The following is a 27,839-nucleotide window of genomic DNA, read 5'->3' on the forward strand; positions in this document are numbered from 1 at the left end:
CCTCTATTTTTGTTCAAATAAATGCAGCTTTGGTGAGACTGGTGAAAAATCATAATTATTTAGAGTTTGCATGTATAAAACAGGCTTAGATTGGAATATAATAATTTATGTCTTCATGTTCAGTAGTGAAATGTGACCTAGACGTGTTTTGGGAGATAAAGTCCTGCGTTCTGGCTGCTTGGGTCACATGGGCAGGTCGGTACTATTGTGTCGTGTTTTCCTGGATGTGCCGTCATCCCGCGGCTGTGCTTTCTGCAGGCTGGACATGGCGGCGGTGCGCTCGATGTCGATGATGGCGTACAGCTCCGTCCGGCGCGTGGGGGTGGGCGGCAGGGGCGTGGTGGGCGTTTTGGGGGTGTGCGGCCCGCTGGAGTCTGACACTTTGTCCATCTCCACCTCGATGTAGTTGAGCTGGCCGAGCCTGCGGAGGTCAAAGTTAAATACGGTGGGCTGAGTGCTGTGGAGTTTGTGCGCGCTGAGCGGCACCGTGACGTTCTCAGTGTTCACGTAGTTGTGATCGAGGGAGTGGAATCCATTCAGAGACGTCGATTTGAGGTCCTCCTCGTCCTCCGCCTCGCTGTTGGGTTTGCGGGTCTCCCAAACGGGCGGCAGCGCCGGCAGGTTCTCATAGTTGAGCAGCGCGGTCCGCCGCTGGGCTGAGTTGTTAGCGTTGTGGGCGTCTGGGAGCGGAACGGGAGGTCTGTTGCGTCTTGCTCCGGATCCGCCGTTAAGAGTCTCGTGTGGCGTCTCCTTGCGCTCGTCACTGTCGTAGCCCGTGTCGCAGTCCGTGCCGCCGTTTACAGTTTTTGCAGGAGAAAAGGCGTCAGTACTTGGGCCCGCCGCTTCCGTGTCTTGCTCGCCCAGCTCTCGGTGTCTCTCCTTGAGCAGCATCTGTCTCTGGACAGGCGTAGGGCCTAAAACAAATTTCACAGCCTCCGGCTCCAGAAGCACGCGCGGCTCAAGCTCATTGGGCGACGCTGGGGCTGCGCTCTCTGGATTGGACGTCCGGAGCTCTAGAGGGGCATGGCCAGCGCCGCCAGAGCGCCGCTCCTCTTGTAGACCCGTCGTGTTCACGTAAGTGTGCACCTGCACAGACATCGGTCATCAAAACAGAAAAAGATTAACTAGAGTTTTATAGTTTCTTATGAAATATGAGCAGCACTTGTCTTCATGGCATTTGCTGACAAAACGGCATTAAATTATCCATTTAAAAAGGACACAAAATATATAATACTTCAATCAATTAATCAACAATAAATTCATATTATACTAAATACTTAAAATATATAAAATACTTTACTACTGAAATACAAAACCCGTAATACTTAATATAATACTTGCATATATAAAATAGTTTATTTAAATATAATTTAATATTATAAAATATAAAACAATAACAATTATATTATTAGTTTTTTTATTTTTATTCATGTGTGTGAAAAAAATATATATATATATACATATACAGTGCCCTCCAAAAGTATTGTAACAGTAAAGACAAAATTGCTCTGTTGGCTGTGGAGTAAAGACATTTACAAATATGATTAAAAGATGAATATGAGACAAAACTACAGAATGTCACATTTTATTATTGGGTGATTCAACACATAGATGTTTTACCAGCTAAGAAGTTTAGCACTTTTAGAGTTCATCCCTCTATCTGATGTGAGCATAAGTATTGGAGCAGTTGCCTCACAGGTCTTTCTAAGAGATCAGCTGTGTCCTGTTGCATTAATTCTTCAGATATTAAAAGCAGGGAATGTGTCGTATCAGTTATATCCATTACTTCTGTATTCTGAATCCTGCAATTGATGGTGACACACACAAACCAGGAGGAAGACGAGGGAGCTGACTTTGAGAGAAAAGCAAGCAATTTGGATGCTAAAAGAAAAGAGGAAGTCAGTTAGAGCTCCAGCAAAAACAAAGGGCATGGAGAAATCAAGAGTTTGGAAACCACCAGCGACAACAGCAACCAACAACGACCTGATCGACTGAGAAAACAACACTAGTTGATGATAAAAGCAGTGAAAATTAACCCTAAAAGACATGTCTGTAAAATCAGCAACAACTTCCAGAAAGCTGGGGTGATGCTCTGACAATCTACTGTCCTCAGGAGGCTTTGACACAGAATTACAGATGCTACACAGCAAGATGCAAACCTCTGACCAGCACCAAAAATAGAAAGGGAAGATTAGAGTTTGCAAAAAAGTGAGCCAGAAGAGTTTTGGGACAGATAAGACAAAAATTTACCTTTATCTAAGTGATGGTAAAGCAAAAATGTGGAGAAAAAAAGGGAACTGCAATGATCCCAAGCACACCCTGCCAGTTCAGTCAAGGAATTTATAAGAGCAAAGAAATGGAAAGTCTTAGATTGCCCAAGTCAATCTCCAGATTTAAATCTGATTGAACATGAATTTCACCAGCTGAAGAGGAGAGTAAAGGCAGAAACTCCCCAAAACAAGCAACAATTGGAATTGGCTGCATTAAAGGCTGGGAAAAGTCTTTCAAAGGATGAGAGCAAGAGTCTGGTGATGTCTATGGGTCCCAGACTCACTGCTGTGATTGTGTGCAAGGGATCTGCAACTAAATAATAGCTTTTAATCTTTTATATCTGCCTTATGTTCAACTGTCCCAATACTTATGCTCACATCAGATAGAGGGATGAAACTCTAAAAGTGCTGAACTTCTTAGCTGGTAAAACATCTATGTGTTGAAACGGCTAATAATAAAATGTGACATTCTGTAGTTTTGTCTCATATTCATCTTTTAATCATATTTGCAAATGTCTTGACTCCACAGCCAACAGAGCAATTTTGTCTTTATTGTTCCAATATATATATACATATACATATATACACATATATATATACATACATGCATTCTCTTTGTAAATAAATATGTATCTATATATAATATTATATTGTTTGTTTTATATCTTTATTTTTAAATATGAATATAAATATTTGAATATTTATGAACATATACATTTATAAAATATATAATACTTAAATATTTATTTAAATGTATAATTAATATTAATTTATTTTTAATATTATATAATAAAACATAATCAATGATCATTTTTTAATATCTTTATATATGTTGTTTATGTTTACATTCATACATATATTTATACATATACAAATTCATAAAATATAAATATATTAAAAAGATTATAATTGATAATGTTTTCTTATATCACAGTAGTTATATCATATCATACAACTAATGTAGTTAAGTGTTAGCGTGTGTGTTGCGTACCGTCTCATCGTTGAACAGCAGTGGGTGTGTGGACTCCTCCCCTACTGACGGTAACCGAGTGCTGCCCACTGAAGGGTGACGGCTGGACGGCCGCGAGGAGGCGTCGCCGAATGATGGGTAGCGGCCAATCCCGTTGGCTACCGTCGGGACGGAGTAACCAGGAGCTGCAGAGAGAGCGGTGGAGGGGTCAGTGAGAGCCTCCAGTCTGAGCGTGAGCACTGGCGTATGTCTTCACGGGTCCAAAAATTCGTACCCGAACCTGAAGAGACCCGTAAATGTGCTGCACGGAACCGATCAGGACCCGTATTTTATTTGAAAGTGGGACCCGAACCCGTGCAGACCCGAGAAATGCCCTAAATGTACTATCCGGACCCGACGCGGACCCGACCATTATTCGAAGGTTGGACCAGAACCCGGCTGGAAAGACACAGACCCGATTGCACCCATCCTGTCAATAAACATGTTGCGAAAAAAAACCCTTTTTGCCTTAACTACTGTAGCCCTCTTCTTGACTGCGATGCATACAAACCTCCTTGCCAATAAATTTCCATCTATGTTAGGCTGTTCCTCTCTCTTGCCGTCTGAAAGAGCCTTCTTAATCCACTCATTATTCCAGCTTCAAAAGTCTACTTGCGGTCATGGAGACGGATGACTAATGCAACTTTGCCGTTTTTTTTCCATCTCGAGTCAACTTGGACTGTTACGTTTATCCTTTTTAACTACAATAACGATACTTTTTGTTGGTTGTAATAAAAACTCGGAGCAATTTTTTTTTTTTTTACAAAAAACGCACAGAATTAGAAGTTCGTTACACTTTACTGCGTGCGTGTTCAATAACAGGTGCGTCTCTTCTTCAATTTAGTTTCAGCTTTTTTTTTTCACATCACTCATGAAGGAATCCATGATCACCGTCAGTTTGCAGTACTAACATCAACTCCGTCTGTGCTCTGTTTCTGTCGGCTGAGGCAACGTGTTTTTTTTTTTTTCCTCCTTATTTCCCGCTAACACTTTGATCATCCTAATTTTACAAACAGCAAGTTACAAAACACATGCATGCTGACTGACACTGATCACTTGCGGGTGCGGTGTTCTCCGATCGACTCGGGTATTACACACAATGACCCGGGACCCGAAGTAATAGATTGGGACCCGACCCGGACCCGGCTGACCATTTAAAATATAGACCAAACCCATACAGGTCCCGGGTCCTCAGGTCTTGGGTCCTCCGTGAAGACCTCTAGTATGTGTGTGTGTTCTTACTGGTGGGAGTGTGAGGCGTCACTGGAAGCTCGGGCTCCAGCACTGGCTCCTCCACCACACTGATGCTGTTGTTGTGCATGATGTCCTGCAGCATGTTAAAGATCTCCTCGGCCCGCGCACACTTGAACGCAAATATCCCTGAGAGGAGAAGAGTGAATTATGAATGTGAATGACAATGTGTGTGTCAAAAAGTACCGACTTCGGTACCAAAATGTAAAAAAAATGAGACTATACCAGCATTTCCCGCCAGAATTTGAGCAGATTCTTAAACACTGTTGATTGGCCACTGTGTTCATGTGCTCAACAGAAATGTCTGTGATTGGGTACAATGATCATCCCTTCACGTTTGAGAGCGTCTATCAGTGGATCGGTCTATGAGCAGATATATTAGGCATCCGCTGACAGATCCACTGATCAAGTGTGCTTCAGTGTGAGCCGCACTTGGTGAAGAGCATGAAGCGATGATCATTGTAGCCAATCACAGACATTTCGGTTGAGCACATGAACACAGTGGCCAATCAACAGTGTTTAAGAATCCGCTCAGCAGCGCTCAAATTCTAGCGGGAAATGCTAGTATCGTCTCATCAAAGTCAGTACTTTTTGACACCCCTATCTGGTAGAGAGCGAGCGAGTCTCACCTTGACCGGTTTGGCAGTGCCGGCCACTCTCGAAGGAGAAGAGGTTGGAGTCGTAGCCATAGCGACGCAGGCAGAGGTAGGGCCACTTCACGCCGTCTCGTTTGCGCGTGTGCAGAATCAGCTCTTCCTCCGTTAACTCCATCACACCTGAGCCCAGCTCATTACCGTCATCATCCACGTTTATCACCTGCACACACACACACACACACACATCAGCATCTGCAAACCCCTGAACACAGCTTAAAAGACATGGTATGAATTTTTAAATATAATTATTTTCAGACACATACACGACCAGTCAAAACTTTAGACTAAATGTTTGTTCTTATGAGCTAAATGTCTGTTGATTCTACTTAAATGCCTTAATTTCTTAACAAGACAAAACTGTATACACACAGAAACACACACGTGTGTGTGAATATGTATTATAAATACTGTATATTATGTATATTTGATATATTATATATTATGATAAATCATTATTCATATTATTAAAGTGCCCCTATTATGTCTTTTCGAATATTACCTTTCATGCAGTGTGTCATGTAGCAGTATGTGAACATAAACTTTCTGGAAAGTTGTGAAGCCGAAAGTGCACGATATATAAAGTTATTGTCTATCAAAAAAAAAAAAAAAAAAGAATTGGCTCGCAATCGCCTAAACGAGTCGTTAGGAATTAGAATCTTATTCTGTTACGGCTGTACGTCATGAAGTAACACATAATGTCCATCCATGGGCTGTCATTCGCGCTGTATAATAAATATATATATATATATATATATATATATATATATATATATATATATATATATATATATAAATAAATTTAGTGAAGTGAAGTGAAGTGACATTCAGCCAAGTATGGTGACCCATACTCGGAATTCGTGCTCTGCATTTAACCCATCCAATGTGCACACACACAGCAGTGAACACACACACACCGTGAACACACACCCGGAGCAGTGGGCAGCCATTTATGCTGCGGCGCCCGGGGAGCAGTTGGGGGTTCGGTGCCTTGCTCAAGGGCACCTCAGTCGTGGTATTGAGGGTGGAGAGAGCTCTGTACATTCACTCCCCCCACCTACAATTCCTGCCGGCCGGGGACTCGAACCCGCAACCTTTTGATTACAAGGCCGACTCTCTAACCATTAGGCCACGACTTCTATAATATTAAATGTTAAATCATTAGTTCGAAATAATATGGGCCTGGTTTCACAGACAGGCCTTAGACTAAACCAGGATTAGGCCATTGTTCAATTAGGACATTTTTATTAACATGCCGTAGAAAAAAAAACATTAAGGGGTGCATCTTGAGACAAAACAAAGGCTCTGATATATTTTAAGATCAGTCAGTGCAAGTTTCTTTCAGTTAAAACAGCTCAGATTTACACTTTAGTCTGGGACTAGGTTTAAGCCTTGTCTGTGAAACCGGGGGATAATCTACTAATATAATCCATTTTCTGCTTAAATGTTTATTACATTTTATTTAAATTCTGCTTAAATACAGTTGGGCAAAAAAGTATTTAGTCAGCCACCAATTGTGCAAGTTCTCCCACTTAAAAAGATGAGAGAGGCCTGTAATTTTCATCATAGGTACACTTCAACTATGAGAGACAGAATGGGGGGAAAGAATCCAGCAAATCACATTGTCTGATTTTTAATGAATTAACTGGTAAATTCCTCGGTAAAATATGTATTTGGTCACCTACAAACAAGCAAGATTTCTGGCTCTCACAGACCTGTAACTTCTTCTTTAAGAGGCTCCTCTGTCCTCCACTCGTTACCTGTATTAATGGCACCTGTTTGAACTCGTTATCAGTATAAAAGACACCTGTCCACAACCTCAAACAGTCACACTCCAAACTCCACTATGGCCAAGACCAAAGAGCTGTCGAAGGACACCGGAAACAAAATTGTAGACCTGCACCAGGCTGGGAAGACTGAATCTGCAATAGGCAAGCAGCTTGGTGTGAAGAAATCAACTGTGGGAGCAATTATTAGAAAATGGAAGCCATACAAGACCACTGATAATCTCCCTCGATCTGGGGCTCCACGCAAGATCTCACCCCGTGGGGTCCAAATGATCACAAGAACGGTGAGCAAAAATCCCAGAACCACACGGGGGGACCTAGTGAATGACCTGCAGAGAGCTGGGACTAGGGATGTAACGGTATGAAAATTTCTCATCACGATTATAGTGACCAAAATGATCACGGTTATCAGTATTATCACGGTATTGTTAAAATGTGCTGGAGATGTTCAAAAAGTACCGAAACATAAATCACTTCAAGTTTTATACTTAAAAATCAACAAACCGCAAATAAAATGACTTTTTATTTGCATAATCACTAAAACGATAACATTACCAATGAGGTCTGGATTTTAAATGACAACTTGACTGACATGTTCAAATAAATAATGTAAATGTTCAAATAAAGCTTTGAAAAAGTTTAATATAAAAGGTAAACCTCACATTTCAGCCTTTAAAGAAAAGAGTTAAGTCAAAATGATAATTGATTAATAAGGGGAAGGGGAGGGGGGAAGTGGTGTGTGGCCAAGTACGGTGACCCATACTCAGAATTAGTGCTCTGCATTTAACCCATCCAAGTGCACACTCAGTAGTGAACATGCACCCGGAGCAGTGGGCAGCCAATGCTGCGGCACCCGGGGAGCAGTTGGGGGTTCGGTGCCTTGCTCAAGGGTCTCACCTCAGTCGTGGTATTGAGGGTGGAGAGAGTGTTGGTTATTCACTCCCCCCACCGACAATCCCTGCCGGACCTGAGACTCAAACCCACGACCTTCGGGTTACAAGTCCAACTCTCTATCCACTTATCTGCTCCATAAATAATTCTATATAGCTTATCTGAATTGTTTAAATGTGTAGAATCCACATAAGCTTGTTTTTCATCAACCGGTCAAAATTTACAGCAGGGCATGCAAATTTGGTCCGTTTTTTTGGCCAGACAGAAACTGCACAGGCTGAATGTAAATGAAGACAGTCAGATCCTTCAGAGGTACATTCATATAATTAATTCACTGATATTCATTTGTATAATTCCCTCAGCACTCTTTTAAAACCTGCCATCTTTTCCGCCCTGTTTTCACTCAAAACGAAACTACTCTGCTGCCGTGCGCTCGTGAGACTGTTACACTCTGCTTTATGCTGGACAGTATTTATTTATCGTGAGATGTTCAGATCGCGGTAATCGAATACGATTTTAATGATAATTAAAATATGATACGGTAATACTAACCGTGGGGAATTTTATCATGATTTATCGTCAAACCGGTAATCGTTACATCCCTAGCTGGGACCAAAGTAACAAAGGCTACCATCAGTAACACACTACGCCGCCAGGGACTCAAATCCTGCAGTGCCAGACGTGTCCCCCTGCTTAAGCCAGTACATGTCCGGCCCGTCTGAAGTTTGCTAGAGAGCATTTGGATGATCCAGAAGAGGATTGGGAGAATGTCATATGGTCAGATGAAACCAAAATAGAACTTTTTGGTAAAAACTCAACTCGTCGTGTTTGGAGGAGAAAGAGTTGCATCCAAAGAACACCATACCTACTGTGAAGCATGGGGGTGGAAACATCATGCTTTGGGGCTGTTTTTCTGCAAAGGGACCAGAACGACTGATCCGTGTAAAGGAAAGAATGAATGGGGCCATGTATCGTGAGATTTTGAGTGAAAACCTCCTTTCATCAGCAAGGGCATTGAAGATGAAACGTGGCTGGGTCTTTCAGCATGACAATGATCCCAAACACACCGCCCGGGCAACGAAGGAGTGGCTTCGTAAGAAGCATTTCAAGGTCCTGGAGTGGCCTAGCCAGTCTCCAGATCTCAACCCCATAGAAAATCTTTGGAGGGAGTTGAAAGTCTGTGTTGCCCAGCGACAGCCCCAAAACATCACTGCTCTAGAGGAGATCTGCATGGAGGAATGGGCCAAAATACCAGCAACAGTGTGTGAAAACCTTGTGAAGATGAACTTTTGTTATTGACCAAATACTTATTTTCCACCATAATTTGCAAATAAATTCTTTAAAAATCAGACAATGTGATTTGCTGGATTCTTTCCCCCCCATTCTGTCTCTCATAGTTGAAGTGTACCTATGATAGAAATTACAGGCCTCTCTCATCTCTTTAAGTGGGAGAACTTGCACAATTGGTGGCAGACTAAATACTTTTTTGCCCAACTGTAGATAAAATACACAAAATATATACTAATTGTGGAACTTTGTTTTAATATTTTTATATATTTTAAATCAGTGGCTCTCAACTCCAGTCCTCGGGACTGACTGCTCTGCACGTTTTGTATGTCTCTATGATTTAACGCACCTGGTTCAGATCATCAGCTCATTAAGAGAAAGATCCGTGTCAGATAAGAGACACATACAAAATGTGCAGAGCACTGGGTCCCGAGGACTGTAGTTGAGAACCTCTGTTTTAAATAATTATATTGATTTTACTGATTACATGATAAACCTTTTTTTATTATAATTATATCAAATTCACCTTAAATTTGTTGTGATGGTTGTCAGGGATGATCTCTTTATCGGGACAGCTACAGCAGCTCCCCATGGCGCCTTTAACACACCATCGGACCCCTGCGCAAAAGATATGACGGATGACATTATGGAAAGAGAAACAGATGAGATGGGGAAGTACGGGGGAGAGAAAGTAACACTTCAGAAACATCAGACAGTCTTGTGTTTGCTAGGCTGTTTATTTGGAGATTGATATCATCTTAAAGCCAAATTATCCACCCAGCCCTACATGTGTCCCGTTTCTGTATATGTGTATTTGCTCTGATGGTCCAGCAGAGAGCACTGCAGTGCTCACCTACATCCAGCCATCAATGATTCTGCTCGTCTGGATACACACCAGCATCACAGATCAACATCACACCTCCAGCAGGACAGAGAGACACTTCCTGTGGACCAAAACACACAAAACAAACTTAGAGACGCATTTTGTTGCACATTTTAAACCACATATACACATACATATATCTATATATAGGAATAAAAGTAGGTCAGAGATGCACACATTAAGTATTATGTTCAGGATACACTAAAAAAAAGATTTAATAAGATTTAAAAGACTGAAAAATATTATTAGAGTACATTTACAAGAAAATATTATTTTTGCTGTTTCTTTGCGATTATTTGTAAAATTTACTAGCTATTCCTGACTGAAAATTGTTCAAAGTAAATGCAATTTTTTCCCCAGTGTAGATGATTTAAATCAAGCATATGCAAAAAACAGATTCTGACTCTCGTCCCGCGGCCGCCCTGTGCACGTTCATAATTCATGCACATTTACATGAACATCTCCAGAAAAAAGGCCAGAATGTCCCATGGTAGCTGTTTGTTTTTTGACATTTTCGCCGGTTTAAACAAAAGGATGTTTGTGGTGTTGTGCACTTGATCTTGCTGCTTTTTTTTTTTTTGCATCTGATCCTTCTGTGATCAGTAACATTAGTCTGATTCAGTCTCTGTCATCGTGGCTTACATCTGATGAGCCTGTGGTTCAGAGGTCGAGCACATATCGAGTGATAGGGAAGTGCAAAACTAATCTGTAATAACTGTATAATTAGGCACACATGGTTCATCAGATGCGTTTCTTGGGTGGTTTTCACTTATGAAAAAGCCATAATCGGTGATGAAAAATAGCTCTGATATACCAAAACTACTAGCATTCCTGTCTAAGTTAATGTTTAGCATAAAAACAAGCCTTTTGTAGCTCAACCTTTATTTTGAATAGCAGCAAAAATGCAACCGATGATGTTAAATATGAATCTGCAGCATGACCTGCAGCTCAGTTCATTATGGCCACTCATGAGGATGAAACGTGAATAATTCATGAGCTCCAGTAAAGCTGCTCTAGTTTACAGCTCATTTTCCTGCAGCAAACAAACGGCTTGCTTGCTCAGATATCAGACGTTACACATGCTAAAAATGATTTACTACACCACACACACACGCTACAAACACACTTGAGTCTGGACAGCATGTTACACGTCACTCCACCTTTATGTGAAATGATCAGTCAGCGGCAGCGCTCCGTTTGTCTTCTATATTTCATGAGTGAAGAATGTAGGGTGCAGCGTGGAGGGAATTTCACAGGAAATGTGTCCCACCTGTGCAGGTATGAGGAGGTCATGTGACCACAGCCCACGTCCTGCTCGCATTCCATCAGTTTAACATTCATCAACCAGAACAACTCATGCAAAAATCACATTCGCTTGTGTTCAAATCAGAACTTTCAAAGCCATCAGATGCCAGCCATGTGTGAAGCTGCACAACTGGCAATGAGATTTTAAGTGAATAACTTTCAGGCAATAAATTTCATTCAAAGCTATTAGGAAAGCACACACATTGTATGAACTACTTTTGTAATGTTATAAATATTTCATAAATATATTTTAATTAAATATACATCATATATATATATATATATATACACATACATACATACTACACACACACACACTGTATGTATGTATAAATAAATGGGGGGGGGGGGGGGAATGTCCATTTTCACATAATTCTGTATGTATGCGTCTGTTCAAACCCAAGGAAATACGAATTTCGCGCGCGCTTATAAATTGTGCGCGGGCGCGAAATCAGCGCACGGACAGTGAAATAAGTTCTATTCGCCTCGTCTTGCGCTGGAATGGCTTAAAATCACTCGAATGTGTAAATTGGCAAGATAAAACACATACAAATGATAAACGTTCACTCTATGATGGTTCATTTTTGCAATTAGTCTGTTAATCACATGCGAACCGAACCTTGAGGTCTGGTTCGTACGGACCACGGATCAACTGCGAACAGTTTCACAACTACTGTGTAATGTTGGAGGTTGAATCGAATCGTTACACATAACGTACACCACTACTATGATTACACTTAAGTTTGCGCTATATTATACTCACCTTTTAATAATTAGTGTGTGACTAAGGTCTCCTCCACTATAAATTACCAGACTGTAAATGAATCGAGTGATGTCACTGAAAAGCTGCAGCCGTGGCGGGGATGATTTTTGGTGTGGCGGGCCGCCACGGCAGAATGAATGTAGCGGAAACACTGTACATATATATACGTACGCATGTGCGTACACACACACACACACGCGCGCGCCCTAACCCACTCATTTTTCATGTTACCAAAAGTATTGGAACAGATAGAATTAACAGATTAAAGTGAAAAAGACTTAATATTTAGTTGCAAATCCTTTGCTTTCAATAACTGCATCAAGCCTGTGACCCATTGACATCACCAGACTTTTGCATTCTTCTTTTGTGATGCTTTTCCAGGCTTTCACCGCAGCCTCTTTCAGTTTTGGGGAGTTACTCCCTTCAGTCTCTTCTTTAGCAGGTAAAATGCATCCTCTACAGGGTTTAAGTGTGGAGATTGACTTGGCCGGTCTAAAACCGTCCACTTCTTGCCCCTGATGAACTCCTTTGTTGTTTTGGCACTATGTTTTAGGTCATTATCTAGCTGCATGATGAAGGATCTCCCAATCAGTTTGGTTGCATCTTTCTGTAAATTGTCAGACAAAATATTTCTGTAGACTTCTGAGATAATTTTGCTGCTGCCATCATGTGTTACATCCTTAATGAAAATTAATGAGCCTGTCCCAGAAGAAGCGATGAAAGCCCAAGCCATTACATTACTTGTGTAATGTGTACTATAATGTCCACCTGTGTGCACTGTGTTTCAGATGAGCTTTTATGTTTGGGATCATGAGCAGATCCTTTCTTTCTCCGAACTTTAGCCTTTCCATCACTTTGGTCCATAAAATCAGTCCTTAAAACCTTTCAAATTTTTGAGGCTCGTCTCCTATTCTTCTTGCTAATAAGTGGTTTGCATCTTCTGGTGTAGTAATTAAAAAATTATTTTCATTTTCTTCTTAAATAAATATTTGGACTACATGAGCTGCTCATGATGTTTGAAAATGAAGACAGACTAAAATATTAGTATTGTATTAATTGTAATATTGAAATTATTTTTCTTTTATACCCATTTTGCATTAAGTTTTTGTATTTTTTATCATTTTGTAATATTTATTCAATTATTTTAAAGGAGAAACACAATAATGTTCAACTCTTATGTTCAGTCTTACATCCAGAGCACAGGATTGTTTGTGAGACATTGTTGACGTTACAGTTGCTGGAGCATGGAGAAAATGAAGGACAGCATAACAGCTGAGGGTGGAAACTATAGCAAAGCAGGGCTGTCAATCAACCCCTGTGGCCCGGCCCTCCGAAATGTGACGTCACACTGCGGTGAGTCAAAACGGCAGACCTAGTGAGACTGACTTGGTTTAAAGGGGATTAAAAAATGAGGAGTGGGTGGATTTTTATCATTGTAGGGTGGTTGTGTTCAAACACTGCCAACTAGGGATGTCAAATTTCGATCATTTCCACAATCGATCGTCGTTTAAATTAACGATCAATTAATCGTTAACCTTAATACTGCAAAATGCGTCTATTGCAGTAGCATATAGTCACCGGCATGACAGGATGTGCAAATGCCACTCAAAACGCCAGCTTACTCACCCGAATGAAACAAAGTCTAAGTAAAAGGCTAGTAGCAGGATCGTAAAATGAAAGGATGTGATTATGATCATTTGATAAAATGAAGTGAGCGCGCCGTAGTTACGCACGGGATCATTATACTTTGTGGGCTGTTTCATATCACGGAGACCGCTGAATGCGCCTTTTTAAATGGTTTCATGGTGCTCGTTGTTTTTTTAAAACATCGTCGCAATGTTTGCAATTGACATCATCGGGATTTAAAATAAAATGATCCCAAACGCAAGTACGGCACGTTGCAATGGCAAAACACACTGTTACCCATTTGAAACATTTTAATGCGAGTATTATGACAAAAGTGAGGTACAAAGCTTTGTTAATAAGAGAAATAATTGGATAGCAGGCAAATGTTACATCCCGACCATGCTTTTGGATTCGTTTGAGCGCATCCATTTAAATCAAGCCATACGCGGCTTTGTGTTCTGTTTTGCCAGATGGTCACGAATTTAATATTATATATTGTTTCTTTTCCCAAATCCTCACTGTCTCACCCTCTAGATTCGCAAGTTTATTTTGCTGTCATTTTAATCACTGTTTTCCCATCTCTTACTGTGGTAAACATGTTGGGGGAAAGATTTCATGGCCATGAATTAAGAATTCGTTACTATGACTTAAATTGCTCCCACATTTAAATTCATGGATTTTCTAGGGAACAAATGAATGAAACCTGGACAGTGGCCACAAATTAATATGTTGTAGGAACGAATTAACAAGTTGTATGAATGAATAGCCTATAGTATCTGTCCTGCTCGCGTGCGCGCATCCCTGTCAAAGCGAAGTGCCCGATATGCAACAATTATCTAGGGAAATTATAATTGAACATGACTTATTACTACATTTCAATACAAAATAACTTTGTATTGTATCTGTTTTAATGTACTTTTAAAGTTTGGATCACATTAAAAGCGTAGTTTGTACATTAGTAAATTATTTTCGTGTAAGACCCAGCCCCTTCACCGTCACTAGCAGACGTTTGCACGTGTTTTGCGCACGAGCCGCACGCACCCCTAAATGAAACTGCCTAATCGATAGCTCTTATCGATTACATCGCTTATCGACAATTAATCGATTGCCTACACACATTTATGTCCAAACACCATGTAAAAGTGGATTTTGCATAATAGGTGCCCTAGTAGTAATAATAACAATACTAGTAACAGTAAACTAATATAAAAATAATAATTAGTATTAATACTTTTTCTCTCTTCATCTTTGGCTAAACCGAGGGGTGAGAACCAGAAAGGCGTAAGTGATATTTCATCAACTTTACAGGGGAGCCAAAACTAAAATTTTACCATAGTTTCATCTGACTTTGTTTACTGATTTCAATTGTTTACAATAAAAATTCATACACTCATGTATGACAGTACTTTTGCCAGTAGAAAGAGCTCATTAAGAGCTTTCACTTGATATATATATCTCCATTTTACCAAAAATGTCACTTACACCCTTCTGGTTCTCAACCCTCGTATTATTATTGTTTTATAGTCATATTGCTATGTAATCGCAAAATTTAGGACCAAATTATGCAGCCCTAAAAATAAGCATAGCAAAATAATTTTTCATTTTGAATTGCAATTCAATTCATTTCCCAATATCATGCATTAGTCAATGTTTTAAGACAGATCAAGAAAAGCAGGCACATTTGGCGTGAAGGGCGAGGGGTACATACTACATAGTCGACAAGATGGATGACGAGTCAAACAATTTCACTTAAAACACAGGGGAAGTGCTGCGGGTAAGATTGCACTTCATCACCCTCAAACACACCCTATACTCGTGTGTGTGTGTATGTGTGTGTTGAAAGCGTGCGATGACTGAAGCCACTGTGTCTCTCCCCCGCACAATGTTCGCATTCCACGGGGCACAGGGTGTGGAAACTGAGGTAGATTTTTTTTTTTTGTCCGCAAAAATGCCTTTCTATCTGCCTGTCTTGATCTGAGACTCACCCACTCCTCCTGCACTGCTGCTGCAGAGGCTTGTCACATGCCGGCCAATCTGTGACTCACTGCGTTTGCATTCTGGGAACGGTGTGGGGTCACTGGAGCACTCAAGTCTTATTCTGCATTCGTAAAAAATTCTAATAGTATAAACAGCGCGCTGGAAAGAATGAGTCAGGAGACGCTCTTAACCAGCACTTTAGAGCTCATATTAACAGCCGTGTGAAGCCGTCACATGCAGTTTGCTTCAGCGTCTTGCCAATTTGCCCATTACTCGCGGTCCATCGCATAAATTGATACGTACAGCTCTGACAGGTAACTGAACTGTAGCTTCTTTATTATTTACAGCTTCACAAATTCCAGCGTAACTACATCTATTTATATCTGCTGAATAAATAAAAGGGCATTCATTAGACTACACAACTATTCTGCAGAGAAAAGACTGGCTTTTAGTGTCTAGGCCACATGTGCTGGTTTCCAGGGTGTTGCAATCTGGTTCAAAGTTATTCTGAGTGGTTTTTACCATGTTTCAAGACATCGCAATCATGATATGGCTCAGTGCAAAGGCTGTAATCAAATCGCAAAGGCTGTGATTGAATTAAATAAAAATAAAATTATTTGATCCCCTGCTAATTTTTTACGTTTGCCCACTGACAAAAAAATGATCAGTCTATAATTTTAATGGTAGGTTTATTTGAAAAGTGAGAGATAGAATAACACCAAAACAAAAATCCAGAAAAACGCATTTCAAAATAAAGTTATAAATTGATTTGCATTTTAATGAGTCAAATAAGTATTTGATCCCCTATCAGTCAGCAAGATTTCTGACTCCCAGGTGTCTTTTAGGATCTGAGATTAAGAGCGCTTTAAGGGAGTGCTCCTTATCTCAGCTTGTTAGCAAACGTACAAAATCAGCAGGGGATCAAATAATTTCTCCCCACTGTAAATACATGCACTGCATTTTTCAGAGTGAAGCACGGTTCTTTGTTCATTTACACACGAGCAGCTCATGAGCGTCTCAGTTCCCAGTAAATGCGACTTATGTGATTAATTTTATTTAATTTTTATTTATTCATTTTATTTCCAAATAAAAGCTTCATGGTTTGACATTTGAAAATAAAGAAATTAAGATATTAGTTTTAGCATATAACAACTATTAGTAATTAACTCATTATTTTTATTTAACATTTATATTACAATAATAACACCATTTCTTTTGTATTATCTTTTTTTGTATCTTTATTTCATTCTTAATCTATTATATTTCATTTAATATTGGTTATTTAATATTTAATAATAATAATCATTAGTAGTAAATTAGTAATTATATATTAGTATTTTAGTTGTATTTTAAAGTTTATTAAATTTTTTTACTTGTATCTTCATTTTAATAATTGATTTACTAATAATATTAATAATTATTAGTAGTAGTTGTAGAGTATAAGTAATAATGACATTAGTATTGTTATTTTAGAGTTGTGTTGTAAAATGATTTTTTAAATACTCAATACTTTACATTGTAAAACAAATAAAACAATAGCTAAATTGTGCAACTCTAAATATTATTATTAGACATTAATATCTAATCAAAATATTTTTGGGGCAAAATTGTGCAGCTTTAAAAATAAGCACAAAAAAAGTAATCACATTTTTGGTCTCAATCAATAAACAAATATTCTGAATATTATTATTAGTCATATTAAAGGCCCCGATACACTCTTCGTTTGGGGACAAAAATAAGTTTGAAAAGGCTGAACGACGGTATACTGTTTTCGAACAATCCAACACCCCCACGCTGCTGGAGGCGGGCTGTAGATTAATGTAAACAAGTGTCGCGACACTCGCACGCCTGCCCTAAACACAACAACAACTGTGTATCTAGGTCTTTTATTAAACTGGATAAATTATTAAATGTTTTTATATTTTATGTGTTGTCATAATTTGATAAAAACAAAGGTTTATTATTGTATGTTCTTTTGGCATTTCATTTATTGTATACCTTTTTAAATTTGCTTATTGAAAGAACAGCAGCAGCAGCAGTATGGTGTAACATTTATTTGAAACATGTATTTGGTACTTGCTACCTTATATCTTTACTCTTTCATTTCATTCTTTTCATGGCTTTGGAAAACTTGCATCTGATGTTTCTCAATGTCTCTTTTTGCATAACTCCGGGTCGTCGACACCAAGCTTCGTTGCAATTTCTTTCTAGGAATTAAATGCTTTCTCTGAACCTTTAAAGTCTCCCTGCGAGCGATTGTATGCGGATATATTTGTGGGAGTTCAGCTATTCGACACAGTGTAGGCTAGTTATGTTGCTAGTGACTTGGAGATGTTATTCTCCTGCCTGACCTTTGTTGAATGAGAAACAAACCGGGAGGAAAAAAAATTGCGCGTCAAAGAAGGCGGAGTTCCCGAACCCACCCACCGATTGCGTAATCACCACGGACCAATGGTAGCTCAAAGGTGTTCCAGAAAGTTCGCTTTGATGGACCGTATCGAACTGCCAAAACGAACTTCGTTTCGGCCTGATTTTGTTCGAAATGACGTCATATCAGTTCATTCTTCGATTTCGTTTGAAGTATATCGGGGCCTTAATATATAATCCAGATTTTTCCCCCCAAATCTTGAAGCCCTACTTTAAACACTCTAGATCAGAATTACATTTACATTGTATATTTGGCAGATGCATTTATCCAAAGCGACTTTGCATTAGGGATGCACCGATACCGAGCTCCTGTACTCGTACTCGTTAAAATGCCCCGATATATCAAAAACAAGTAACTAAAACAATGCACAAGTTACTTAACGTTAGGGAGGGAGAGAGAGGGCACTTCTGTTGTGTGATGTTTATTGATGTTCGCTCACAGCATGCATCATTTGAATTAAAACTAAATCGTAAATATAAGACCGCTTATAGGGGCATTCACTATAAACATAATTTAGTTTCAACCTTAAGCATACATGACTTTCTGGCGAAAGTGAAAGTAGCAGCCTATGTGAAATGCGCTAGGCTGTTCTGTACTTGTCCATCTCATTCTGCACCAGTACAAATACGTGCGCGTTTTGCTTGCTTCATGAGTGTTTCTGCATTATATGAGTGGCTTTGAAATATAAATCGCAGCACGTTTCAGATGAAAAAAAGGCGACTTCTATTTCTGAAAATATCACAGATTTATAGTGGTTCCCTCCCTGCACTATTCCTACAGCGTGATTACAGTACTGACCCGCTGCAATGGAGCAGCTCTAATGCTATTAAATTAAAGATGATGTACCATAGAGCAAAAAAACTAACAAAAATGAACAGTGAAAGTAATTAATGGGCATAATTAGTGTGAAAATAACCGAAGGCTATACAGTCAAACCAAAAATTATTCAGAGACCAGATATAATTTTTGATATATTTTTTATTAGTGGGTGCAGGACACTTAAAATAAAATAAACTGTGACATATTATACCCCAGAAATTTTCATACAGTGGACTACCAATAAAACTGATAAAAATTTGGAACCAAAAATTATTCAGACCGAGTCTGGGAAAATTGAAGTTCAGGTTTGCATGAACCTGGTTGACAGCATGCCCAGGAGACTACAGGCTGTCATTAAGGCTAAGGGTGACCCGACAAAGTATTGATAATTGTGTAAATATTGTCATACTAACAACTGTCTGAATAATTTTTGGTTGATTGTAATCCATATACCTTTCTATCAAAGTTATCTGACATTATCGAGCTGAATTTGTTCTAACAGTTTAACTCAAGAGTTATTGTCATATTTTATTACCATTTTCTAAACTAAAGCGAATAAACTGTGATAATGTGAGAAATGTTGAAGGTGTCTGAATAAATCTTGGTTTGACTATATCTATTTGTCAAATGAAGTTAACCAACTAACATTATACATACTCTTTTGTTTTCTGTACCCAATATTTAAAAAAAATTTACAAATACAATGAAAATACCGATAGCGGTACTCTGTATCAGCAAGTACCAAAAACTAAAGTATTGGTATAGGGCGAGTACTGGAAAAAGTGGTATCGGTGCATCCCTACTTTGCATTCAAGGTATGCATTTTATCAGTCCATGCATTCCCTGGGAATCGAACCCATGACCGCAGTGTTGCTAGCGCTGCGCTCTGCCGTTGGAGCTGCAGGAATGCATTAGTGTGGCGCAGGGATGTGCTGTGAGAGTCATGAGTGCAGGATTAGCATGAACTAACCCCACACCTCTGAACACGCATTCCAGCCCTGTGAAAAACACACAGCCCAGCGAAATACACATACACTCCTTTCCCTTCACACTGGAATGTAAACAGCATTTAACGCTGGCTTTCTTGGGCTTTCTGGTTTGGAAAAATAGGATGCAGAAATGCATGCTTGCTTTAAAGCGTCTATTCCCGAAGGAGAGCTATAGATATGACAGACAGCTCGTCTCCAACTGGCGCCACGGGCGCACCCACTCATTAGGACAGAGATTTATTTCTACTTTAATGGCTCTGACAGCAAAACCGTCCAGACAGGCATTACACGATGTTGACTGAGAGGAAAAGAGCTGCAGCTCTCACTCAAAACACAGGAGGATAAATCAAATCTATTGATCACAGACTCGTGACAGACTCAGAAATGTGATGTGTGACTTTCTAAAGCTCTAAATGATCAAAACTCTGCTCTGTTGCACACAATCTACTCCATGCCTTCTGTCGTCTGATTGATAGTTTAAGTGAGTTTTTTTATCAAGTAAAAGGTTTAGTGTTATTATACAAACGTCCACCTTCAGCTGGTGCTTCACGTGTCTTTTGGCTGTCAAATCTTGACTTATTTTTATCAAGTAAGCATCAGAATAACTTTAATAATATTTCCAGATGAACACTTAATGGACTGAAGCAACTCTGCTTTACTTGATTCTCCATCAGTGCAGCTCAAATCTGATCATCAGGATCTTTTGAGGAGCGTTTGTTTCCAGAAGCTTCACTTTCACTGTTCCTCAATGGAGGAATGATCTTCACAAGCCTCCACAACATCTGAGGAGTGTTTATTTCTTTATTTGGATTGCATTATACGTTTGGATCATTTCAATCTCATCTTACTAAGATATATTATTGTAGATATGACCACTGATTTTTAAATCATGTTATGCAAGTATCTGATATACTGTTATCTCATTGATTACATGACAAGCATCAGAATTTCATATCATATATAATTTCAAGATCATATAAATATCAGCATCTGCACCAAATTGCATAATTTTGCTCGGTTTGAGTCTCTGAATAAAATTGAGCATATTCTTGCTATATCCGACTATATGAGCCATAAACGCCTGATAGATCAAATATACAGAGAGAGAGAGAGAGAGAGACAAAAAGCTGCCCGTATCTTTTGTTTTTGACATTAAAAGTGATAAAGAGTCCAATCAAAATCTATTATTTGGGTGCAAATTAACCTCTAACTAGAAGCCAGTCAGTTTTGACAGATTACAACATGAACATGTGCTCAACCTCAAAAGCATCAACGGATTTTTGCAATATATAATACACAACCCCCAACAACACTGAATATGAGTTACACAACCTGTCTGCATTAGCAAAAGCAGCTGAAGCATACTAAACCACCAAGACTTTTTCCTGTTAAAAAATCTGCAGTTGTGCTGCTAGTGTGTGCAGGAGCAGCTGTGAGTGAGTGTGGGACGGGTGGGAGGTAGAGAGCTCTTCACCAGTGTGTACACTAATATTGTGCTCTCCTGGCATACGAGCGAGAGAGAGAGAGAGAGAGAGAGAGAGAGAGAGAGAGAGTGTGTGTGTGAGTTCTTCCTCGCACGGCCGGGTCACCCCGGTAACCCAGCGCTCCCAGTATGGCCAGCTGGTGAACGCTGAGCGACTCGCACACTTCAAACCAGCGCCAGAGTTTACTTTAACTCCCACCAGAAACACAGAGGAAGAGAGACGGCGTGTCAGAGCAGGGGAGGAACATAGCAGATTATTTTTTAACTCTACCAACTCTGGTGAGAGGGGGAAAAAAAAGGTCTGAAAAAAAGGAGTGTAAATGGACACTTTACTACTAGGCAGAAATATTTACAATATTACAGTATTCAGAATGGTTCATGTGTATCATTTATTGTATATAGTTTATAATGAAAAAAAAAATTGTTACTAGAAATGAAATTATTAGGGCTGCCCTCTAATAGTTGACTAATCGTTAGTCTACCAGAAGAGGCTTGGTCGACCAAAATTTTATTAGACGCAGAAAAAAAAAACACATTGGCGAACAGGCGAAGTCACAGATCGTTAACGACTGGTCTTTGTGGTAATACAGTACATTATGGCAGGACATCCAAACGCTCATCTATCATTCATCCACCACAAATATGGCTTATCTGAAATATGTATTAGCATATATGTATGTGAAATAAGTATTAGCAACTTTACATGGCCACTCAATCTACTGTTAACCTAGAGAAATGTGCGCTGTTCAAGTGTCTGTGCGGAGTGTGAAAGCTGAACAGTAGCTCACTGCAGCTCAGGTGAAGGCGCCGCGGTGCACTTACTCTTAAAATACTCCGTCATTTTTGGTCATACAAATAAAAGTAATACAATTTTCAAATCTGTAAAGACTCTGTTTATTTGTGTGCACTCACAATACCGCGCTTTTGTAAAATAATGAAAGCAAACATGATGCGCTTTCTGACGTCTCGGTCTGTGAACGTGAGCACGAAACTCAGTGTATATCTTTGCCTTACAGACATTAAAAATGTATCTATAGAGAGTGAAATGTCTACTTTCAAATGGAAAAAAAATAAACCGAAAACAAAGAAAGCACTTGTTTATCAGTGAATTATTAAAACGTTAATGCAGTCTCCTTACTGTTTTTCCCTGACACATTAATAATCATTACTTGCGCTGTGGCAAGCTTTATGCGTGTGCTTGAGCGCTTATTAGATGTAGGCAATTAAATGCAATGATTTAAATAGTTTATTAATAAACGTGCGATTGGTCGACTAATGCTTAAATGAACGACTAGTAGTCAACCAGAAAAATCCTTAGTCGAGGGTAGCCCTAAAAATGATAAGTGTTCCATTAAAAATAAGTGTTAATTGAAAAAAAAAAAATAATCTCAAAAGTACTTAAAAAAAAAAAAACTATTAGGTCATATTAAAAAATAAGATTAATAACAATAAATCAAATATAATAATAAAATCAAATATAACTAACCATGGCATCCCATCTCCTTTATTGTAATGTTAATGTCACAAAAACAATTTCAGGTCATACTTCACCCTAAAATAAAATAAGAAATTATGATCCGCACTCACGAGAACAGTCTTCTTTTTTTTTTTTTTTTTTTACATTCATCACTGATGGGGAAACTGAGGAAGGCTTTGAGCCGAAACGTCATCAGTGATGAATGTTAAATAAAACGAAAAAAAGAAGACTGTTGTCGTGAGTGCAGATCATAATTTATATAAGTAACTTAACAGATGCACCAAAATAAAAAGATCAAGTAACGGAAGAGCGCAGTGCAAACACCGTTGTTGAACCCTAAAATAAAATAAAAAAAATGAAATAAAATAAACATCTGAAAAAAAAATAACAAACTTATATTAAGATTACTTCATTTTAGTTTGTTGCATGTGAGATTCATTGTGTAAACAATGTAAATAAATCTAACATAGAAAAAAAGATACTGTGCATAAAAAGAAACCTGTTCTAAGACTACTACATTTTTTATTTTTGTTGCATCCTGACATTCTTATTAAATTTTAAACAAATTATTAATTCGTGCACTGCAGTAATGAGAATTAGAGAAAAAAAAAAAAAAAATGCAAAAAAAAATCTTATGACTTTGGGATGAAATATGAAATGGGCACGTTCTTGAAATCTTTTGCAAATTTCATCCTGTAAACAGTGTAAATAACTCTAAAACAGGCTTCCAATAAAGGGCTATGATGAAAACGTGGAGCCTCCAGTGAAACTCTGAAATAGTGGCTATTAGCTCTTCAAATAGCAAACAAGCTTAAGCTTGTGTGGGAGGCGCAAGATCAGAAAGAGAGTGCCCGACCTCACTGCATGATCCTTCTCAACAGAGGACAAGAGAAGGGGGAGGAGATAGAGAAAGTCCATCTGAAATACAGAAATCAAGCACAGGTCAGCTGAGTCAGTGAGGACACAGAGGCCGGCCGCTGACCCGGGAGAGTAAAGCCTGAGAGTCCAGCGGCGGATCTTAAACTCCCACTCTGACATTCCTTAAAGAGACAGTTCACCCAAAAATCAACATTCACTCATCATTTACTCTACAAACCTGGGTGACTTATGAAGATGTTTTGAAAACCCCAAACAACACAGACCCCATTGATTTTCATTGTACAAAATAATTATAATAATTAAAAAAATAAAAAGATTAAATGCGTTTCAACATGAATCCTTTTGTGTTCCAAAGAAGAAAGTTACTTCATGACAGGATTATACTTTAATAAAACAAATATTAAAACAATTAAATAAATAAGCCAAATATTAATCAAACAAATAAACATTAGCTCAAAATAAAACGTTACCTAAAATCAAAACCATAAAAATACATTATCTGAAATAAAAAAAAATTAGCTGAAATAAACGTAATAAAACAAAAATATATTTCAGTTAGTTTTCATGGTTTTATCTAAAATTAAACTTGTTACTTGATATAAAAAAATGTTTTATCTGAAATAAAGTACTAAAAAAACCTACTTTATTTCAGCTTTCATGGTTTTTAACTAAAATAAATTTAAAACAAAATCTGTAATAATAAAACGGTAATATATGATACTAATGTAACACTGAAATTGTCAGCATCAATAAAAACAAATCTATTATTAACAGCAGGAACATTTCCAGACAAGCTAGTATTCTCATTAATGCATAATACAATATTAACAAAATTGTTATTGTCGAGTAAATAGCTCTTAAAAGGAGCTCAGCTGTGCTCCTCAAAACAAAAACGAGGTGCTTTTCGAAAAAAAATCACAAACTCAAACTGAAGGCTGAACGCTGAATAGTTCTGGTTGTCCATCGCGTCACTAAATGATTCTGATTCTGATGATGATTCAGCTCAATTCTTCCAGCATGGCTATTATGATGGAGGAATGAAAGAAAAACTGCCGAGCTGCTGTGAGTGTTTTCATAAGAGCAGCAAAGCTATTTCACTGAGCCTCTGAAAAGAACTGGACGGCCTTCAGAATTTTTTGCTCTATTATCTGCAATTCAACATGGCCATAAAAACAACACATTTCACATTACAGAGTGGGAAAAAAAATTTTCTACAATTAAAAAACGAGCAAGAACACGATTAGCAGATGATAAAACATGAAGAGAGAGCCACAACATTAAATTCTGAATATGAAGTTCACCCAAAACTGAAAATTTGCTAAAACATTTACTCACCCTCAGGCCATCCAAGATGAGGATTAATTTTTGTTTCTTCATCAGATTTGGAAAAATGTATCATTCCATCACTCGCTCACCAATGGATGCCCTGCAGTGAATGGGTGCCGTCAGAATGAGAATCCAAACATCTGATAAAAACATCACAATAATCCACAAGTAATCCAGTCCATCAGTTAACATCTTGAGAAGACTGTTGCTTATAACTAAAAAAATGTTTCCTCCAGTGAAAAGCCTGTTGTCCCTCTTATCAAAATCCACCACATATTTGTTCAGAGCTGTTCTGACTTGTAAACAGTGCTTGATCTGTGCAGATTTTTCTTCTGATTCAGACCATTAATGATGATGTGTTCCTTTTAAATGTGCAGCTTTTGGCTTCACAAGATGTTAACTGATGGACTGGAGTGGTGTGGATTACTTGTGGATTATTGTGATGTTTTTATCAGCTGTTTGGACTCTCATTCGGACGGCACCCATTCGCTGCAGAGGATCCATTGTTGAGCAAGTGATGGAATGCTAACTTTCTCCAGATCTTTTCCAGTTGAAGATACAAACACAGACAACTTGGATAGCTTTCATTTTGGGTGAACTATTCCTTTAAATGCTTTTTTTGTAACTGATAATGAAGCTTACTAGCAATTTCTTAGTAAAAAGTGATTCTACACCAGTGTGCTTAAAAGAACAGAAACAAGCCCTAAAGTTTTAAATGCACAAATGGAAGCAAACCTCACACAATATGAGCACATCAAACTGCATGACATTTAGGATTTGGCAAAAATGTATATTTGTATTAATGCAGACAACTTAATGCATTCAAAGCATCTTTTCGCTGATAAGAGTACATGGCGCAAAGTGTATCAGAGAAACCATCAAATGCAATAATGGGAAACCATAAAGGCAGCTCTGCTGAGTCACTGGGCAAACAGGAGAAACACAGTCACCCTGTCGGCACACAAACAGATTTGAGGGAGAGTGTGTGTAAACGGACCTGTCTTTTACTCTGCTTTTTCCACCTGGATTCTGACATCCATCAGCATGAGGCGGCATTAGTGCCTTCTGCCAAAGCTTTATCCTATGGGTGGTGATGCTCTCGTCATCACACCCACAGCTCCTTCACTTTGTGCAATCATGACTGTGTCTACTGCCTTGATTCAGGTGTGGTGAGCTACAGTGCACCACACCCATTAGAAAAGGGCCTGATGTGTTCTGAACTTTAAAGCAAATCAATACCTACTCTTAAACATGCATGGGTCGACTCTATCGCCAAATAAATATCCCACCAGACAATGGGAATCTGCTGCTGAATCTGTTCAACATTCAATCACACAGAAAAAGTGAAGGACACACACAAGTGCTGCATCACTGCTGACCGCTGCTTCCCAGAAACAACACATTGTCAGACTTCAGGCGAGGTTCTCGGAAACACACAAGCCTCGAGGAGCTCAGAGGATCAATGCTGCTGATGACCATTATGAATCACACCGTGTTAGTTATGATACGTGCTGTATTTAGTCAAATTAAGCATGCACTACCTTGTTTACATGTTTAAATACTGATAAAAATGTGATTTAAGGATGCAAATGTCAGTGAACGTGAATGTCAGTGATCATAATCAGGTTTATTCATTAATAATAATACTCTTGAGGACCCTCTGAAAGTCAAACTAGTGAATTATGTGTTTATATTTAACCTGAAATGCCACAAAATGTAACTTTAATATAATTATAGTTAACAAGCATGGTAAACCAATCCATCAGACCAGAAAATCACTTTTAAATGTGTTCTATAGTCACACAATTTTAGATCCATAAATACACTAATTCAACTTTTTTTATGAAATAGTGCTTATATGAACGAAGCACATCATATTTGTAAGCTTTTATCAGTATGTTACACACACACTTATCAAAGATGTTTGAACACACCGATGTCATACTTTTAAACAACTTATAAACTCCGTGTTTGCACCACAATAACATACCAAACGAAGAAAATGACATGAAACGCAAAGTCTTCGTTGATTTGAATTATATAATAGTTTGCGAAGCTGCTATGCTAATTACCTAGCCAGCTAACAACTAATCACAGCAGAAGAGATTTGATTTATGAAATATGAGGTAAATGAGTACTTACTATAGTCATATCTCCACTGGCTGAGTTTAATAAGTGGATAATTGTGTAGATGAGCGCAGTAAATGAGAGTTTTTCCAGTCAGATGTGTGAAATCTCTTCACGGGACTCATCGCTCGTATCAAACTCCCTCACAGACACCAAAAACAGACAAACTTTTCCATCTATCCATGTCTCGCAGTCCAGAAATCGGGGAGAAAGGTGGGGAAACGCTTTGAAATGTTATCCCGAAGCTGATTGTGAAGTCTGAACAGTTTTCGCAGCGCTTCCTAAGGAAATAAACGTGATATTTTGGTGGAGCAGCAGCAGTAAGTGAAGGCGCTCGAGCAGAATCAATGTAAGCTCGCGCAGCTCCGCTCTCACTCTCCTCCTCAGGCCCGAGAGAGAGAGAGAGAGAGAGAGACCTGCCCATTACTACTGCATCCGGGTCGCGTGTGTGTACTGTATGTGAATGAGAAAAACCGCATAAAACTCACGAACAATTCAGAGGATTCATAGAACCACCCTACTGTAAATAAAGAATATTATTATGTGCCCGGAAAATAAAAAGAAAGTTACTTTCAAAATACTAAAACCATGGAAATTGTTTTAACTCTA

At 38.7% G+C, this 27,839-nt stretch overlaps 1 protein-coding gene across 1 annotated transcript; it reads right to left on the bottom strand.

The window, feature by feature from the left end:
• On the bottom strand, positions 1 to 27,615 carry frs2a (fibroblast growth factor receptor substrate 2a). Its single transcript, XM_079404181.1, has 7 exons — positions 27,246 to 27,615; positions 10,002 to 10,092; positions 9,675 to 9,766; positions 5,160 to 5,346; positions 4,522 to 4,659; positions 3,262 to 3,425; positions 1 to 1,086 (listed from the first exon to the last, which is right to left on the bottom strand). Exons 3-7 carry the CDS (start codon positions 9,738 to 9,740, stop codon positions 184 to 186), a joined length of 1,458 nt encoding a protein of 485 aa, XP_079260307.1. The 5' UTR covers positions 9,741 to 9,766; positions 10,002 to 10,092; positions 27,246 to 27,615; the 3' UTR covers positions 1 to 183.
• Between the last annotated feature and the right edge of the window lie 224 nt (positions 27,616 to 27,839).

The sequence above is a fragment of the Barbus barbus genome, assembly GCF_936440315.1.
Source record: "Barbus barbus genome assembly, chromosome: 42".
Taxonomy (NCBI): domain Eukaryota; kingdom Metazoa; phylum Chordata; class Actinopteri; order Cypriniformes; family Cyprinidae; genus Barbus; species Barbus barbus.

Excerpts from the sequence above, each read along its gene's own strand:
- frs2a (XM_079404181.1), bottom strand. The coding sequence starts at position 9,740 with ATGGGGAGCTGCTGTAGCTGTCCCGATAAAGAGATCATCCCTGACAAC. Across the intron at positions 5,347-9,674 it reads ACCATCACAACAAATTTAAG|GTGATAAACGTGGATGATGA; the intron begins GTGAATTTGATA and ends GTGTGTGTGCAG. Across the intron at positions 3,426-4,521 it reads GACGCCTCACACTCCCACCA|CTCCTGGTTACTCCGTCCCG; the intron begins GTAAGAACACAC and ends CTCTCTCTGCAG.